General features: G+C 53.5%; 1 protein-coding gene across 2 annotated transcripts in view; it reads left to right on the forward strand.

Moving 5' to 3' along the window:
- Window positions 1-20429, forward strand: part of LOC140392892 (epithelial sodium channel subunit alpha-like) — a 145936-nt gene that overhangs the window by 24612 nt on the left and 100895 nt on the right. For both annotated transcript variants that reach the window (XM_072478655.1, XM_072478654.1), the window contains exons 2-4: window positions 9677-10005; window positions 16399-16705; window positions 19711-19901. In XM_072478655.1, coding sequence (XP_072334756.1) covers window positions 9686-10005; window positions 16399-16705; window positions 19711-19901 — 818 coding nt within the window. In that variant the 5' untranslated portion in view covers window positions 9677-9685. The remainder of the gene's footprint in view (window positions 1-9676; window positions 10006-16398; window positions 16706-19710; window positions 19902-20429) is intronic.

A 20429-nucleotide genomic window follows, 5' to 3' on the forward strand; every position in this document is an offset into this window, starting at 1 on the left:
AGAAACAGAGACACAGAGACAGAGACAGAGACAGAGCGAGAGAGACAGAGACAGAGAAACAGAGACAGAGAAACAGAGACACAGACAGAGAAACAGACAGAGACACAGAGACACAGACAGAGACACAGACAGAGACACAGAGAGAGAGAAACAGATACACAGAGGCAGAGACAGAGAGAGAGAAACAGAGACACAGACAGAGACACAGACAGAGACACAGACACAGAGGCAGAGAAACAGAGACACAGACAGAGACACAGAGACAGAGACACAGAGAGAGAGAAACAGAGACACAGAGACTGAGACACAGACAGAGACACAGAGAGAGAGACAGAGACAGAGACACAGACAGAGACACAGAGAGAGAGACAGAGAAACAGAGACACAGAAATGGAGACACAGGCAGAGACACAGACAGAGACAGAGAGAGAGAGACAGAGACACAGGCCGAGACACAGAGACAGAGAAACAGAGCCAGAGAAACAGAGACAGAGACACAGACAGAGACACAGAGAGAGAGACAGAGACAGAGACACAGACAGAGACACAGAGACAGAGACAGAGAGAGAGAGAAACAGAGACACAGACAGAGACAGTGACACAGAGACAGAGAAACAGAGACACAGAGACAGAGACACAGACAGAGACTCAGAGACAGAGATAGAGACAGAGAAACAGTGACAGAGAGACAGAGACACAGAGACACAGACAGAGACGCAGACAGAGACAGAGAAACAGAGACAGAGAAACAGAGACACAGACAGAGAAACAGAGACACAGGCAGAGACACAGAGACAGAGACACAGAGACACAGACAGAGACGCAGACAGAGACAGAGACAGAGAAACAGAGACAGAGAAACAGAGACACAGACAGAGAAACAGAGACACAGGCAGAGACACAGAGACAGAGACACAGATTGAGAGACAAAGGAACAGAGACACAGAGACACAGAGACAGAGACACAGACAGAGACACAGAGACACAGAGACAGAGACACAGACAGAGACACAAAGACAGAGATAGAGACCGAGAAACAGTGACAGAGAGACAGAGACACAGACAGAGACGCAGACAGAGACAGAGACAGAGAAACAGAGACAGAGAAACAGAGACACAGACAGAGAAACAGAGACACAGACAGAGACACAGAGACAGAGAAACTGAGACAGAGAAACAGAGACACAGACAGAGACACAGACAGAGACACAGAGACAGAGAAACAGAGACACGGACAGAGACACAGACAGAGAGACAGAGAAACAGAGACAGAGACACAGACGGAGACACAGTGGCAGAGAAACAGAGACACAGACAGAGAGACAGAGACAGATACACAGACAGAGACACAGAGACAGAGACACAGAGACACAGACAGAGAAACAGACAGAGACACAGAGACACAGACAGAGACACAGACAGAGACACAGCAACAGAGAAACAGAGACAGAGAAACAGAGACACAGACAGAGACACAGAGACAGAGACACAGAGAAACGGAGACACAGACAGAGACTCAGGCAGAGACACAGAGACAGAGACACAGAGACACAGAGACACATACACAGACACAGACAGAGACACAGAGACAGAGAAACAGAGACACAGACAGAGACACAGACAGAGACACGGAGACAGAGACACAGAGACACAGACACAGACAGAGACACAGAGACAGAGAAATGGAGACACAGACAGATACACAGGCAGAGATACAGAGACAGAGAAACGGAGACACAGACAGAGAGACAGAGACAGAGAAACAGAGACAGAGAAACGGAGACACAGACAGAGACACAGACACAGACAGAGACACATAGACAGAGACACAGACACAGACACAGACAGAGAAACAGAGACAGAGACAGAAAGACGGAGACACAAACAGAGACACAGAGAGAGACACAGACAGAGAAACAGAGACAGAGACAGATAAACGGAGACACAGAGACACAGACAGAGCCACAGAGACACAGAGACAGAGACACAGAGACAGAGAAACAGAGACACAGACAGAGACACAGACAGAGGCACAGAGACAGAGAAACAGAGACAGACAAACAGAGACACAGACAGAGACACTGACAGAGAAACAGAGACAGAGGAACAGAGACACAGACAGAGACACACACAGAGACAGAGACACAGACAGAGACACAGAGACACAGTCACAGACACAGAGACACAGACAGAGACACAGACAGTGACACAGACACGGTCACACACACAGAGACACAGAGACAGAGACACAGAGACAGAGACACAGACAGAGAAACAGAGACACAGAGACACAGACACAAACAGAGACACAGACAGAGAAACAGAGACAGGGACAGATAAACGGAGACACAGAGACACAGACAGAGCCACAGACACACAGAGACAGAGACACAGAGACAGAGAAACAGAGACACAGACAGAGACACAGACAGAGGCACAGAGACAGAGAAACAGAGACAGAGAAACAGAGACACAGACAGAGACACAGACAGAGAAACAGAGACAGAGAAACAGAGACACAGACAGAGACACACACAGAGACAGAGACACAGACAGAGACACAGAGACACAGTCACAGACACAGAGACACAGACAGAGACACAGAGACAGAGACACAGAGACAGAGACACAGACAGAGAAACAGAGACACAGAGACACAGACAGAGCAACAGAGACAGAGACAGAGACACAGAGACAGAGGCACAGACAGAGATACAGAGACAGAGGCGCAGAGACAGAGACACAGACAGAGAAACAGAGACACAGAGACACAGACACAAACAGAGACACAGACAGAGAAACAGAGACAGAGACAGATAAACGGAGACACAGAGACACAGACAGAGCCACAGACACACAGAGACAGAGACAGAGAAACAGAGACACAGACAGAGACACAGACAGAGGCACAGAGACAGAGAAACAGAGACAGAGAAACAGAGACACAGACAGAGACACAGACAGAGAAACAGAGACAGAGAAACAGAGACACAGACAGAGACACAGAGACACAGTCACAGACACAGAGGCACAGACAGAGACACAGACAGAGAAACAGAGACAGAGAAACAGAGACACAGACAGAGACACAGAGACACAGTCACAGACACAGAGACACAGACAGAGACACAGAGACAGAGACACAGAGACAGAGACACAGACAGAGAAACAGAGACACAGACAGAGAAACAGAGACAGAGACAGAGACACAGAGACAGAGGCACAGACAGAGACACAGAGACAGAGGCGCAGAGACACAGAGATACAGAGATACAGACAGAGAAACAGAGACACAGACAAAGACAGAGACACAGAGACAGAGACTGAGAGACAGAGACACCGAGACAGAGACAGAGACACAGAGACAGAGAAACAGAGACAGAGAAACAGAGACACAGACAGAGACACAGGGACACAGAGACAGAGAAACGGTGACACAGACAGAGACACAGAGACAGAGACACAGACAGAGAAACAGAGACAAAGTGACAGAGACACAGAGTCAGAGACAGAGACACAGACAGAGACACAGACAGAGAAACGGAGACACAGGCAGAGACACAGACAGAGACACAGTGACAGAGACACAGAGACAGAGAGACAGAGACAGAGAAAGAGAGACACAGACAGAGACACAGAGACAGCGAAACAGAGACAGAGACACAGACAGAGACACAGAGACACAGAGACAGAGAAACAGAGACACAGAGGCAGAGACACAGAGACAGAGAAACAGAGACACAGACACAGACAGAGAAATGGAGACACAGGCAGAGACACAGACAGAGACACAGTGACAGAGACACAGAGACAGAGAAACAGAGACACAGAGACAGAGACAGAGAAAGAGAGACACAGACAGAGACACAGAGAGAGCGAAACAGAGACAGAGACACAGACAGAGACACAGAGACAGCGAAACAGAGACACAGAGGCAGAGACACAGAGACAGAGAAACAGAGACACAGACAGAGACAGAGAAACAGAGACACAGACAGAGCCACAGACACACAGAGACAGAGACACAGAGACAGAGAAACAGAGACACAGACAGAGACACAGACAGAGGCACAGAGACAGAGAAACAGAGACAGAGAAACAGAGACACAGACAGAGACACAGACAGAGAAACAGAGACAGAGAAACAGAGACACAGACAGAGACACACACAGAGACAGAGACACAGACAGAGACACAGAGACACAGTCACAGACACAGAGACACAGACAGAGACACAGAGACAGAGACACAGAGACAGAGACACAGACAGAGAAACAGAGACACAGAGACACAGACAGAGCAACAGAGACAGAGACAGAGACACAGAGACAGAGGCACAGACAGAGATACAGAGACAGAGGCGCAGAGACAGAGACACAGACAGAGAAACAGAGACACAGAGACACAGACACAAACAGAGACACAGACAGAGAAACAGAGACAGAGACAGATAAACGGAGACACAGAGACACAGACAGAGCCACAGACACACAGAGACAGAGACAGAGAAACAGAGACACAGACAGAGACACAGACAGAGGCACAGAGACAGAGAAACAGAGACAGAGAAACAGAGACACAGACAGAGACACAGACAGAGAAACAGAGACAGAGAAACAGAGACACAGACAGAGACACAGAGACACAGTCACAGACACAGAGGCACAGACAGAGACACAGACAGAGAAACAGAGACAGAGAAACAGAGACACAGACAGAGACACAGAGACACAGTCACAGACACAGAGACACAGACAGAGACACAGAGACAGAGACACAGAGACAGAGACACAGACAGAGAAACAGAGACACAGACAGAGAAACAGAGACAGAGACAGAGACACAGAGACAGAGGCACAGACAGAGACACAGAGACAGAGGCGCAGAGACACAGAGATACAGAGATACAGACAGAGAAACAGAGACACAGACAAAGACAGAGACACAGAGACAGAGACTGAGAGACAGAGACACCGAGACAGAGACAGAGACACAGAGACAGAGAAACAGAGACAGAGAAACAGAGACACAGACAGAGACACAGGGACACAGAGACAGAGAAACGGTGACACAGACAGAGACACAGAGACAGAGACACAGACAGAGAAACAGAGACAAAGTGACAGAGACACAGAGTCAGAGACAGAGACACAGACAGAGACACAGACAGAGAAACGGAGACACAGGCAGAGACACAGACAGAGACACAGTGACAGAGACACAGAGACAGAGAGACAGAGACAGAGAAAGAGAGACACAGACAGAGACACAGAGACAGCGAAACAGAGACAGAGACACAGACAGAGACACAGAGACACAGAGACAGAGAAACAGAGACACAGAGGCAGAGACACAGAGACAGAGAAACAGAGACACAGACACAGACAGAGAAATGGAGACACAGGCAGAGACACAGACAGAGACACAGTGACAGAGACACAGAGACAGAGAAACAGAGACACAGAGACAGAGACAGAGAAAGAGAGACACAGACAGAGACACAGAGAGAGCGAAACAGAGACAGAGACACAGACAGAGACACAGAGACAGCGAAACAGAGACACAGAGGCAGAGACACAGAGACAGAGAAACAGAGACACAGACAGAGACAGAGAAACAGAGACACAGACAGAGACACAGTCAGAGACACAGGGACAGAGAAACAGAGACAGGGAAACAGAGACACAGAGACAGAGAAACGGAGACACAGACAGAGACACAGACAGAGAAACAGAGACAGAGAATCAGAGACAGAGACACAGAGACACAGACAGAGACACAGACAGAGAAACAGAGACAGAGACACAGAGACAGAGACACAGACAGAGACACAAACAGAGACACAGACAGAGCCACAGAGACACAGACAGAGAAACAGAGACACAGACAGAGACACAGACAGAGACACACAGACAGAGACACAGACAGAGTCACAGAGACAGAGACACAGACAGAGACACACAGACAGAGAAACAGAGACAGACACACACAGAGACACAGTGACAGAGACACAGGGACAGAGACACAGAGACAGAGAGACAGAGAGGGAGAGACACACAGAGACACAGGGACAGAGAAACAGGGACAGTGAAACAGAGGCAGACAGAGAGAGAGAGAGAGACAGAGAGGGAGAGAGAGACAGAGGGAGAGAGGGAAACAGAAACACAGAGAAGGAGAGACAGACAGACAGAGAGGCAGACAGAAAGAGAGTGAGATTTAATGAAAATGTCTCGAAGTGTGGTAGCGAACTGCCAGGAGCTTCGCGACACTTGACCTGGCGAGGCCGTCGCCGCTATAAAGCATTAATTGGTCCACTTAACGAGGCCCCACGGGCTTCACGGTGCAAATGATGGTCCCGCCGTCTGATTCACTGGGACCACACTCTCCAGCTCCCCGCTAACAAAGGAGAGAAGCACTTAAACCGATCCTGCAGAGCCAACCCCACGCAGCTCACAGCCCTGCCACCGAGGAAACCAGCCCCAGAATTCGGGAATGCCGACCTAGCCAAATTGTTGTACACAGTCAAAATCAGACGGGATGCCCTGTTCCCCCCTGGGTCTCGGAAGGTGAGCAACAGGGCAGAGTGGATAGAACATAGAACATTACAGCGCAGTACAGGCCCTTCGGGGCTCGGTGTTGCGCCGACCTGTGAAACCACTCGAAAGCCCATCTACAGCCCACCTGGGGACGTGACAGCGGCCACCATCAGCTAGGGGAGGATCGGCATCCAGTGCCGTAAGGTCAGTGACCTCCACCGGGCCGCACGGGTGGGTCGGCACTGGCCCCCTGGAACGACCCCGCCCGCCAACCCGACAACCCCCTCTCGAGCATGCGCCTGGCACCGCCCTTGCCCAGCACCGTTCCGTGCCCCTGCCCACTCATGTCCAGCAGTGCAGCCCACACCAGCACCCCCCAAACTTATCATCTCCTCCTCACGTCAGTGTTGACGGCTTGTGCAGCACATGTTGCATCCTGTGCCCCCGCAACAGACAGGAGAAGGCCCAGACGTGCGATGGGGTGCCAGGCATCAGAGTCTTCACCCCATACGGGGAATGGGCACTGGAGGTCGCAGAAGTGGCCGAGGACAGACCTGTCACCGAGGTAGAGGTTAGCGTACGGCGTACGGCGCAGAGGTGAGGATCCACCGGCCCCCACCCACATGACCTGTCACATGTGAGTTATTAATGCCCATCCCTCCCACTGACCACCCGGGAGGAGAGTTCCGAGGCCACCACTGTATTCGTGGCACAGCACACATCCCCACCCTCCACCAGCGCAGAGACACACACCGCGGTGGGTGACAGTAATGGTCAGGCTTCTGGGGCACAATCTGGTGAGCACCACACAGTTGCCGATGCACATCAGGTGGAGGCAGGAACCCCCGGGCGAGACAGCAGTCGGAGGTCAACTGGATCCCAGGACCCAGCTGGGTCCTAGTCAAATGCTGAGCCTCTGGAACAGGGTTACCCGGAGCTGATACAGACAATAGGGAGCGGCCGGGACATTCAGAGGGGGATGTCAGCAACCCACCGGCAGGTCCCTCATGGATTGGAGGATACGGGCACAGGAGATGGCACCGAGAATGTGTGGCACTGAGGCCAACACTGCTGGGATGTGTCCCAGTCCCAGATGGGCATTGCTAAGGGGCTATGGAGCATGCCCCAGTCTCAGATGAGCATTGCTGGGGCGCAGGGAGAATGTCCCAGTCTCAGGTGAGCATTGCTGGGGCGCAGGGAGAATGTCCCAGTCTCAGGTGAGTATTGCCGGGGCGCAGGGAGAATGTCCCAGTCTCAGGTGAGCATTGCTGGGGCGCAGGGAGAATGTCCCAGTCTCAGGTGCGCATTGCTGGGGCGCAGGGAGAATGTCCCAGTCTCAGGTGAGTATTGCTGGGGCGCAGGGAGAATGTCCCAGTCTCAGGTGAGTATTGCTGGGGCGCAAGGAGAATGTCCCAGTCTCAGGTGAGTATTGCCGGGGCGCAGGGAGAATGTCCCAGTCTCAGGTGAGTATTGCCGGGGCGCAGGGAGAATGTCCCAGTCTCAGGTGAGTATTGCCGGGGCGCAGGGAGAATGTCCCAGTCTCAGGTGAGTATTGCCGGGGCGCAGGGAGAATGTCCCAGTCTCAGGTGAGTATTGCCGGGGCGCAGGGAGAATGTCCCAGTCTCAGGTGAGTATTGCCGGGGCGCAGGGAGAATGTCCCAGTCTCAGGTGAGTATGGCCGTGGCGCAGGGAAAATGTCCCAGTCTCAGGTGGGCATTGCTGGGGCGCAGGGAGAATGTCCCAGTCTCAGGTGGGCATTGCTGGGGCCCGGGGAGAATGTCCCAGTCTCAGGTGAGTATTGCCGGGGCGCAGGGAGAATGTCCCAGTCTCAGGTGGGCATTGCTGGGGCCCGGGGAGAATGTCCCAGTCTCAGGTGAGTATTGGTGGGGTGCAAGGAGAATGTCCCAGTCTCAGGTGGACATTGCTGGGCCGCTCCAGAGCATATCCCAGTCACTGAGGAGCATCTCTAGGGGCGTCGCCACCATGCTGCAGACAGAGCCAGATGACAGAGGGGCAGCCGGGGCTCGATCCAGCTGCCCCTCCGCCCCAAGGTTAGCCCCAGGGTCCTATGGGTACCGACTGGGAGGAGGGAGAGCTGGGTGCCACCTTATAGAGTGGCGATGGCGGCCACCAGCTCCCCTGAGACATTCGCCCCTGACAGGAGTCAGCACCCGGAGCAGGTTGGCACAGCAAGGCATGTGCGGTCGGCAAGTGGGCCGGGGCTTTCTGACCCAGGGCATCCAGAGGAAGCCCGCCAGAGTTATCTGCCCGCATTGCTCTCCCCCCACCTGGCAAGCCCTGCCATGATTACCTGGCCACAGCTCATCAGACCCCACATCTGTACCCCAGTCACCCTCACGTAACAATACCGGGACCGGATGCTGCTCCCCTCCTGGAACGCCCACCATCTGGCCGCCAATATGTGCCCGATACTGGGGTCCAGCCCCGGGGTGTTCGGATGTTGGTCGTTGCATCAGTGGTGTTTCCTCCCGCAATGTTCCGGCACAGTGACCAGGCATCACGGTGTGAATGGGGTGGTACTTAATGATTCCCACATGTTACATGACACGCCCACCCACGAGGATCCACTAGGGATGTGTGCAGTGTTACCATTCCCAATTAGAAATAGCCTTCAGCCGCCCGGCCAGAGGCCTCCGCAGTCAGTGGGAGTTATGGGTGGTCGGTGGGGCAGACTGGCAGAGGCTGGGGATGCTCCCGGAATGGGACCACACAGTCCAGAGTTTGGCGTGGCGGAACCAGGGGGCACTGAGACACCCATCTCCCCCCCCCACCCTGTCCCCCCGTCCCCCGTCCCCTAATCGGCACCCCCGTGACCACTCGCTGGGAGGCGGCTGCATCACGGGAGGCTCTTAGATTGGAGGTTATTCTGTTAATTATATGGAGATTGGGCTTATGTGGTGATTATTGATTTCTCGCTACGCTACAGCAGGATCCTGATTTCACCAAAGGGAGCGGGCCGGTTAGATCGCAAACCGATTGGCGCCCGGCGCGGTTCTCTATTTTGACCTCTCCAGCGATGTAACGGTCTCGTCACACTTTCTTTCTGTCTCTCTCTCTCTTTCTGTCTCTCTCTCTCTTTCTGCCACACTCTCTGCCACTCTCTCTGTCTCTGTTTTCAGCTCACTGAGATGCCGGACAAACAGGGAGCCGATGGGACTGAGGACGGGGAGGGGTTGATCGAATTCCACGGCTCGTACCGAGAAATCCTCCAGTTCTTCTGCAGCAACACCACCATTCATGGAGCTGTCAGGCTGATCTGCTCAGAACGGAACCGCATGAAGACCGGATTCTGGGCAGCGCTACTTGCCGTCACCATGGGAGTCATGTACTGGCAGTTTGGACTCATCTTTGGGCAGTATGGTCTCCATCCCGTCAGCATCGCATTGACCGTGGATTCACGAACCCTCAAATTCCCAGCTGTGACTATTTGTACACTCAACCCTTACCGGTAAGAATCCCTCCCCACTGTCCCCATCAAACACTCCCAGGACAGGTACAGCACGGGGTAGATACAGAGTAAAGCTCCCTCTCCACTGTCCCCATCAAACACTCCCAGGACAGGTACAGCACAGGGTTAGATACAGAGTAAAGCTCCCTCTACATTGTCCCCATCAAACTCTCCCAGGACAGGTACAGCACGGGGTTAGATACAGAGTAAAGCTCCCTCTACACTGTCCCCATCAAACACTCCCAGGACAGGTACAGCACGGGGTTAGATACAGAGTAAAGCTCCCTCTACACTGTCCCCATCAAACTCTCCCAGGACAGGTACAGCACGGCGTTAGATACAGAGTAAAGCTCCCTCTACATTGTCCCCATCAAACACTCCCAGGACAGGGACAGCACGGGGTTAGATACAGAGTAAAGCTCCCTCTACATTGTCCCCATCAAACACTCCCAGGACAGGTACAGCACGGGGTTAGATACAGAGTAAAGCTCCCTCTACACTGTACCCATCAAACACTCCCAGGACAGGTACAGCAGCGGGTTAGATACAGAGTAAAGCTCCCTCTACACTGTCCCCATCAAACACTCCCAGGACAGGTACATCACAGGGTTAGATACAGAGTAAAGCTCCCTTTACACTGTCCCCATCAAACACTCCCAGGACAGGGACAACACGGGGTTAGATACAGAGTAAAGCTCCTTCTACACTGTCCCCATCAAACACTCCCAGGACAGGTGCAGTACGGGTTTAGGTACAGAGCAAAGCTCCCTCTGCACTGTCCCCATCAAACACTCCCAGGACAGGTACAGCACGGGGTTAGATACAGAGTAAAGCTCCCTCTACACTGTCCCCATCAAACACTCCCAGGACAGGTACAGCACGGGGTTAGATATAGAGTAAAGCTCTCTCTACACTGTCCCCATCAAATACTCCCAGGACAGGTGCAGCACAGGGTTAGATAGAGAGTGAGGTACCCTCAATAATGATGCTTAGAGATTAAACTGTAAAGAAGGCTTTATTAGGCTAATAACTATGCTACAGATTTGGACGAGAGCTGACTGCTATACAGACCATGAGGCAGGCCTTTGTGTATGGCTCCCAGATGGGCGGAGCCAGAGGCGGAGTCCCCAGGGTTCCAAGCCTGGTCTTAAAGGGGACATCACCTTACTGGCTGCGGTGCTTCGAGGCCTACCTGGACTCCTCAGAGACTCACATCCTGGGGCCACGCAAGCTGCGTCTACTCCACGCCCGGGTGAGTCACAGAATCTCCGCCACGCTCGAAAAGGCGACGATTTATGAGGAAGCGATTGAGTTGCTCCGCAAGCGGTTTGTCAAACCCGTCAATGGGGTGCACGCCCGGTATCTGCTCTCTACCTGCCGGCAGCGCTCTGGGGAATCGCTCGACGAGTTTGTTGAGAAACTCACCGCGCTGGCCAGGGACTGTGACCATCAGGATGTGACAGGGGAAGTCCATATGAACCTGCACATCAGAGATTCTTTTGTGTCCGGCATCCGCTCGACCTACATCCGGCAGCGGCTGCTGGAGGCAAAAGACCTCCAGGAGACGCTAACGCTCGCCTCCTCGCTGGAGGTGGCCCGACATAACTTGGGTACGTACCCCGCGGACTCTGCCAGCCCCCCCCGGACTTCCTCAGACTCGCCCGTATTACAGGCCTGCGCCACGCGGCGACCCGCTCACCATGGGGGCACACCTTGCTACTTCTGCGGGCAGGGCCAGCACCCATGCCCACGCTGCCCAGCCCGCTCCGCGATCTGCAGCGACTGCGGGAAGAAAGGGCACTTTGCGAGGGTCTGCCTGGCCAGACCCAGGGGCCAGAAAAACAAAGAACAGCCGGCCCGAACATCAGGCTCTCAGGCCCGCAGGCCTCGCAATGCTGCTGCGCACCGACCCGACACGTCCTCTTCTGACGTGTCATCAGCCTCGTGCGAATCATGGGAGCGGCCATCTGGTCGGCGGCCATCTTCTCGACCCGACACGTGCGACCAACGGCAGCGGCCATTTTACGACTCCGACTACCCGCGACTGGGTGCGATCACCCTCGATCAAACTCGGCCAAAACACCTGCAGAACTCCATGATGCAGGTCCAGGTCAACGGGCACGACACTGCATGCCTCTTCTACTCCGGGAGCACGGAGAGCTTTATCCACCCTGAAACGGTAAGGCGCTGCTCCCTACGCACCCATCCCACATCCCAAACCATAGCCCTCGCATCTGGGTCCCACTCGGTACAAATCACGGGGTACTGTATTGCGGATCTCTCGATCCAGGGTGCCAAATACACCCGTTTCAAATTTTATATCCTCCCTCACCTCTGTGCCCCCCTGCTGCTCGGACTGGATTTCCAGTGCAGCCACCGAAGCCTGACACTGAAGTTCGGCGGACCCTTGCCCCGCCTCACGGTGTGCTGCCTTGCGACACTGAAAGTCGCACCTCCCTCGCTATTCGCTAACCTCACTCCCGACTGTAAGCCCGTCGCCACCAGGAGCCGGCGCTACAGTGCCCAAGATATGGCTTGTATCAAGTCAGAGGTCCAGCGTTTACTGGGAGAGGGGATCATCGAGGCTAGCAACAGCCCTTGGAGAGCGCAAGTGGTGGTAGTCCGGTCTGGGGAGAAGAAACGGATGGTCGTGGATTACAGCCAGACCATAAACCGATTCACGCAGCTTGTTGCGTACCCCCTTCCTCGCATCGCGGAAATGGTAAATCGGATCGCCCAATACCGAGTCTTTTCCACGGTCGACCTCAAATCTGCCTACCACCAGCTCCCCATCCGACCAAAAGACCGACCCTATACTGCCTTCGAAGCAGCCGGCCGGCTCTTCCACTTCCTCAGGGTTCCCTTTGGTGTCACAAATGGGGTCTCCGTCTTCCAAAGGGCAATGGACCAAATGGTGGACCAGTACGGTTTGCGGGCTACATACCCGTACTTGGACAATGTCACCATCTGCGGCCATGATCAGCAGGACCATGACGCTAACCTCAAAAAGTTCCTCCAGACCGCCCGAGCCCTTAACCTGACCTATAACGAGGGCAAATGCGTTTTCCACACCACCCGGCTGGCCATCCTCGGCTATGTCGTGGAAGACGGGGTCCTAGGTCCCGACCCCGACCGCATGCGCCTCCTTAAGGAACTCCCTCTCCCCCGCAGCCTCTAGGCCCTCAAACGGTGCGTGGGGCTTTTCTCCTATTACGCCCAGTGGGTCCCCAAGTATGCGGACAAAGCCCGCCCACTCCTAAAGACCACCACTTTTCCCTTCTCGGCTGAGGCTCAATTGGCCTTCAACCGCATCAAGGCCGACATCATCAAGGCCGCCATGCACGCGGTGGACGAAACCATCCCTTTCCAGGTAGAGAGCGATGCATCAGACATCGCCCTGGCTGCTACCTTCAATCAAGGAGGCAGACCAGTAGCGTTCTTCTCCCGAACCCTCACCGCCTCCGAGATTCGACACTCTGCAGTCGAAAAGGAGGCACAAGCCATTGTGAAGGCTGGAGACACTACCTCGCCGGGAGGAGGTTTACCCTCGTCACCGACCAACGGTCGGTCGCCTATATGTTCGATAACACGCTACGGGGCAAAATAAAAAACGATAAAATTTTGAGGTGGAGGATCGAACTCTCCACCTACTCGTACGATATCAAGTATCGTCCAGGGGAGCTCAACGAGTCCCCAGGTGCCCTGTCCCGCGGCACATGCGCCAACGCGCAGGAGGACCGCCTGCAAGTCATCCACAATGACCTCTGCCACCCAGGGGTTACCCGGCTCGTCCATTTCATCAAGTCCCGCAACCTACCTTACTCAACCAAGGAGGTCAAGGCCATGGTCAGGGCCTGCCAGGTCTGTGCGGAGTGCAAACCGCACTTCTATCGGCCAGACAAGGTTCGGCTCGTGAAGGCCTCGGGCCCCTTTGAGCGACTGAGCGTGGACTTCAAGGGGCCCCTCCCGTCCACCAACGGTTATGCCTATTTCCTCACCGTGATCGATGAGTTCTCCCGTTTCCCATTCGCCATTCCCTGCACCGACATGACCTCAGCCACGGTGATTAAGGCACTGCACAGCATCTTCACCCTGTTCGGTTTCCCTGCTTATATCCACAGCGACCGGGGTACATCGTTCATGAGCGATGAACTGCGCCAGTATCTGCTCAGCAAAGGCATCGCCTGGAGCAGAACGACCAGCTATAACCCAGGGGGAAACGGGCAGGTGGAGAGGGAGAACGCGACCGTGTGGAAGGCTGTCCTTCTGGCCCTGCGGTCGAGAAATCTCCCAACGACCCGCTGGCAGGAGGTCCTACCCGATGCCCTACACTCCATTAGGTAACTCCTCTGCACGGCCACAAATGAGACCCCTCATGAGCGATTGTTTCTCTTCCCCAGGAAGTCTACCTCCGGGGTCTCGCTTCCACCTTGGCTGACGGCTCCGGGACCTGTTCGTCTCCCGAGGCACGCGAGGAGCCATAAAACGGACCCCCTAGTTGAAAAGGTCCGACTGCTCCACGCCAACCCCAGTTACACCTACGTGGAGTACTCCGACGGCAGGCAAGATACGGCTTCCCTCCGGGATCTGGCGCCCGCTGGATCCTCCACCACAGACGCCCCTTCCCGCGCCGCTCCCCTGCAGGACCCGTCGCCCCCTACAACACACCCCCTTCCGGCCCTATCACCCGTTGGTGAGCTCCTACCATGCGCCCCCCCTTTACACACCCCGCCGGCGCCGGCTCCGCTACCCCCGGCCCTGCCTAGTTCCTCTGCCCCGACCCGGACCGAAGCTCCGACCGCTGTGCTCCCGGATGTGCCCTCAACCGGGACGTCCGTGCCCGCCGCACCACCGCCCGAACTGAGGAGATCGAGGAGGACGATCCGGCCGCCGAGACGGATGGACCTATGATGGCACTTCACCCCCGCCGGACTCCTTTTTAAACAGGGGGTGAATGTGATGAACGGTTACTGCCTTATCATCATGTAAGGTGATGTCCCCTTTAAGACCAGGCTTGGAACCCTGGGGACTCCGCCTCTGGCTCCGCCCATCTGGGAGCCATACATAAAGGCCTGCCTCATGGTCTGTATAGCAGTCAGCTCTCGTCCACATCTGTAGCATAGTTATTAGCCTAATAAAGCCTTCTTTACAGTTTAATCTCTAAGCATCATTATTGAGGGTAACTCACCCATCAAACACTCCGAGGGCAGATACAGCACGGGGTTAGATACAGAGTAAAGCTCCCTCTACACTGTCCCCATCAAACACTCCCAGGACAGGTGCAGCACAGGGTTAGATACAGAGTAAAGCTCCCTCTACACTGTCCCCATCAAACACTCCCAGGACAGGTACAGTACGGGATTAGATACAGAGTAAAGCTCCCGCTACACCGTCCCCATCAAACACTCCCAGGACAGGTACAGCACGGGGTTAGATAGAGTAAAGCTCCCTCGACACTGTCCCCATCAAACACTCCCAGGACAGGTACAGCACGGGGCTAGATACAGAGTAAAGCTCCCTCTACACTGTCCCCATCAAACACTCCCAGGACAGGTACAGCACAGGGTTAGATAGAGTAAAGCTCCCTCGACACTGTCCCCATCAAACACTCCCAGGACAGGTACAGCACAGGGTTATGTACAGAGTAAAGCTCCCTCGACACTGTCCCCATCAAACACTCCCAGGACAGGGACAGCACGGGGTTAGATACAGAGTAAAGCTCCCTCTACACTGTCCCCATCAAACACTCCCAGGACAGGTACAGCACGGGGTTAGATACAGAGGAAAGCTCCCTCTACACTGTCCCCATCAAACACTCCCAGGACAGGTACAGCACGAGGTTAGATACAGAGTAAAGCTCCCTCTACACTGTCCCCATCAAACACTCCCAGGACAGGTACAGCATGGGGTTAGATACAGAGTAAAGCTCCCTCTACACTGTCCCCATCAAACACTCCCAGGACAGGTACAGCACAGGGTTAGATACAGAGTAAAGCTCCCTCTACACTGTCCCCATCAAACACTCCCAGGACAGGTACAGCTCGGGGTTTAGATGCAGAGTAAAGCTCCCTCTACACTGTACCCATCAAACACTCCCAGGACAGGTACAGCACGGGGTTAGATACAGAGTAAAGCTCCCTCTACACTGTCCCCATCAAACACTCCCAGGACAGGTACAGCATGGGGTTAGATAAAGAGTAAATCTCCCTCCACACTGTCCCCATCAAACATTCCCAGGACAGGTACAGCACGGGGTTAGATACAGAGTGAAGCTCCCTCTACACTGTCGCCATCAAACACTCCCAGGACAGGTACAGCATGGGGTTAGATAAAGAGTAAAGCTCCCTCGACACTTTCCAAAGCGTTTTAATTGGTTGATCTCTGCATTTCCAGATACAAGAATGTCCAAGAGGATCTTTGTGAACTGGACCACATGACAGAGGAAGCTCTCTACACTCTCTATGGCTACAAGTCCCCGGCCCGCAAGGGGGACCGTCTGCCTCGTCCCTCACCCCGCCGTCGGGGTTTTTTCCCGCACCAGCTAGGCCTGCGGCTGCTCGAAGCCGGGAGGCAGCACCAGCCCACGCTGGAGATCGGCGGCAGACGGGCCCTGGGTAGGGGCAACGGCAGCAGCCTCAGCGCCTGGCTCCACAACCCCCCTCTGAGCCGGAATAGCTCCTGGAAGATCGGTTTTGAGCTGGTGAGCCGGGGAGGGTGGGTAGGTGTGACTGGGTTGTTGACATGCTGTCGGCTGTGGTGGGGGGGGGGGGGGGGGGGGGGGGGGGGTTGGGGGGGCATGGAAACCACGATGGGGCTGGTCAGTGTGCTCCCAGACAATTTCCATTGGCTATTAAAAAAGGCATGTAAAAACGGCGATATTACAATAATCATGGGGGACTTCAATATGCAGGTGGACTGGGAAAATCAGATTGGTAGTGGATCCCAAGAAAAGAAATGTGTGGAATGTCTAAGAGATTTTTTTTGGAGCAGCTTGTGACAGAGCCTAATGGGAACAGGCAATTCTGGATTTGGTGATGTGTAATAAGGCAGATCTGATTAGGGAACTGAAGGTGAAGTAACCCTTAGGAAGCAGTGACCACAATATGATAGAATTTACCCTGCAGTTTGAGAGGGAGAAGCTGGAATCAGATGTGACGGTATTACAATTAAATAAGGGTAACTACAAATACATGAGGGAGGAGCTGGCCAGAGTTGATTGGAAGGCGAGCCTAGCAGGGAAGACAGTGGAACAGCAATGGCAGGAGTTTCGGGGGGGTTATTAGGGAGGTACAACAGAAATTCATCCCAAGGAGAAGGAATCCTGTTAAGGGGAGGACAAGGCAGCCATGGCTGACGAGGAATGTCAAGGACAGCATAAAGGCTAAAGAAAAAGCATACAAAGTGGCGAGCATTAGTGGGAAACCAGAGGGTTGGGAAGCCTGTAAAAGTGAGCAGAGGACAACTAAAAAAGCAATAAGGGGGGAGACGATGAAGTATGAATGCAAGGTAGCTAGTAATACAAAGGAAGATAGGAAGAATTTTTTTCAATATTTAAAAGGTAAGAGAGAGGCAAAAATAGACATTGGACCACTGGAAAATGTGGCTGGAGAAGTAATAATAGGAAACAAAGAAATGGCAGAGAAACTGAATAGTTACTTTGCATCAGTCTTCACGGTGGAAGACACCAGTGGGATGCCAGAGCTCCAGGAGAACCAGGAGGCAGGAGAACCAGGGGCAGAGGTGAGTGCAGTGATCCTTACTAAGGAGAAGGTACTGGGGAAACTGAAAGGTCTGAAGGTGGATAATTCACCTGGACCGGATGGACTACACCCCAGGGTCCTAAAAGAGATAGCTGAGGAAATTGTGGAGGTATTGGTGATGGTCTTTCGGGAATCACTGGAGGCAGGAAGGGTCCCAGAGGACTGGAAAGTGGCTAATGTAACACCCCTGTTTAAGAAGGGAGGGAGGCAGAAGACGGGAAATTATAGGCCGGTTAGCCTGACTTCAGTCATTGGTAAGATTTTAGAGTCTGTTATTAAAGATTGAAGATTGTTGGTTGAATGGGGTTACTGGGTTATGGGGATAGGGTGGTGTGGGCTTGGGTAGGGTGCTCTTTCCAAGAGCCGGTGCAGACGCAATGGGCCGAATGGCCTCCTTCTGCACTGTAAATTCTATGAAAATGAAGATTCTCTCTTCTATCTATGAGGTCACAAAGCACTTGGAAGTGCATGGTAAAGTAGGACTGAGTCAGCACGGCTTTGTCAAAGGGAGGTCGTGTCTGACAAATCTGTTCTTTGAGGAGGTAACAAGGAAGTTAGACAAAGGAGAACCAGTGGACGTGATTTATTTAGATTTCCGGAAGGCCTTTGACAAGGTGCCGCATGGGAGACTGTTAAATAAGTTAAGAGGCCATGGTGTTAAGGGTAAGATCCTGGCATGGATAGAGGATTGGCTGACTGGCAGAAGGCAGAGAGTGGGGATATCGGGGTCTTTTTCAGGGTGGCAGCTGGTGACTAGTGGTATGCCTCAGGGGTCGGTGCTGGGACCACAACTTTTTACAATATACATTAATGATCTGGTAGAAGGAACTGAAGGCACTGTTGCTAAGCTTGCGGATGATATAAAGATCTGTAGAGGGACAGGTCGTATTGAGGAAGCAAGGGGGCTGCAGAAGGACTTGGACAGGCTAGGAGAGTGGGCAATGAAGTGGCAAATGAAATACAATGTGGAAAAGTGTGAGGTTATGCACTTTGGAAGGAGGAATTTAGGCATAGACTATTTTCTAAATGGGGAAATGCTTCGGAAATCAGAAGCACAAGGGGACTTGAGAGTCCTTGTTCACGATTCTCTTCAGGTTACCGTGCAGGTTCGGTCGGCAGTTAAGAACGCAAATGCAACATTAGAATTCCTGTCAAGAGGGCTAGAATACACGACCAGGGATGTACTTCTGAGGCTGTATAAGGCTCTGGTCAGACCCCATTTGGAGTATGAGAGCAGTTTTGGGCCCCGTATCTAAGGAAGGATGTGCTGGCCTTGGAAAGGGTCCAGAGGAGGTTCACAAGAATCATCCCTGGAATGAAGAGCTTGTTGTATGAGGAACGTTTGAGGACTCTGGGTCTGTACTCGTTGGAGTTTAGAAGGATGTGGGGGGATCTGATTGAAACTTACAGGATACTGCGAGGCCTGGATAGAGTGGACGTGGAGAGGATGTTTCCACTTGTAGGAAAAACTAGAAGCAGAGGACACAATCTCTGACTAAAGGGGCAATCCTTTAAAACAGAGATGAGGAGGAATTTCTTCAGCCAGAGGGTGGTGAATCTGTGGAACTCTTTGCCGCAGAAGGCTGTGGAGGCCAAATCACTGAGTGGCTTTAAAACAGAGATAGATAGGTTCTTGATTAATAAGGGGATCAGGGATTATGGGGAGAAGGCAGGAGAATGAAGATGAGAAAATATCAGCCATGATTGAATGGCGGAGCAGACTCGATGGGCCGAGTGGCCTAATTCTGCTCCTATATCTTATGGTCTTATGGTCTTTGACTCGGTAGGATGGCGCGGCATCACAGTTTTTTTTCCCCCCCCCTTGTTCTGGCTCCCCTGAGCTCGCTTGCGTGGGATGAGTTGGATTCTCCTCCTCATGGTGTGAAAGGTGCTCTCCCCTCACACTGACTGATGTTAGGTGACTCTAACCCATGCTCTTTTTCAGTGTAACGAGAGCGGAGATGATTGCTTCTACAACTGGCACTCGTCCGGAGTGGATGCAGTGCGCGAGTGGTACACCTTTCACTATGTCAACGTCATGACACGGGTGCCCAGCACACAGGGAGCTCATGATGATGCGCGCATTGCAGACTTTGTGTTTGACTGCAAGTTCAACGGCCTGTCCTGCGGAAAGAGGTGAGCGGAAGCGCAAGGGGGGGGGGGGGGGGGGGGGGGGGGGTGGGGGGGGGGGGGGGGAGTGGGCGGAAAGAGGGAGTGGCAGACAGAGAGGGACAGACAGAAAGAGAGACAGACAGACAGAGAGAGGGACAGACAGAGAGAGAGACAGCTTGAGAGATAGATAAGGGGAGAGACACAGTTTGAGAGAGAGGGGAGAGAGACAGCAGGATAGACAGAAGAGAGAGAAAGGGACAATGGGAAAGACAGAGGAGAGTGAGACAGCGGGAGACAGAGAGAAGGGGAGCGAAAGAGTGACAGCAGGATTGACAGAGAGAGAGACAGCGGGAGATGGAGAGAGGGGGAGAAGCGGGATAGACAGAGAGAGAGAGAGACACAGCGGGATCGACAGAGAGAGAGACAGCGGGGGATACAGAGAGAAAGTAGGATAGAGGGAGAGATGGCGGGAGATAGAGAGAGAGAGGGGGAGAAGCGGGATAGACAGAGAGAGAGGGATTGCGGGAGACAGAGAGAGAGAGACAGCGGGAG

This window comes from Scyliorhinus torazame, chromosome 16 (assembly GCF_047496885.1).
Source record: "Scyliorhinus torazame isolate Kashiwa2021f chromosome 16, sScyTor2.1, whole genome shotgun sequence".
NCBI lineage: Eukaryota > Metazoa > Chordata > Chondrichthyes > Carcharhiniformes > Scyliorhinidae > Scyliorhinus > Scyliorhinus torazame.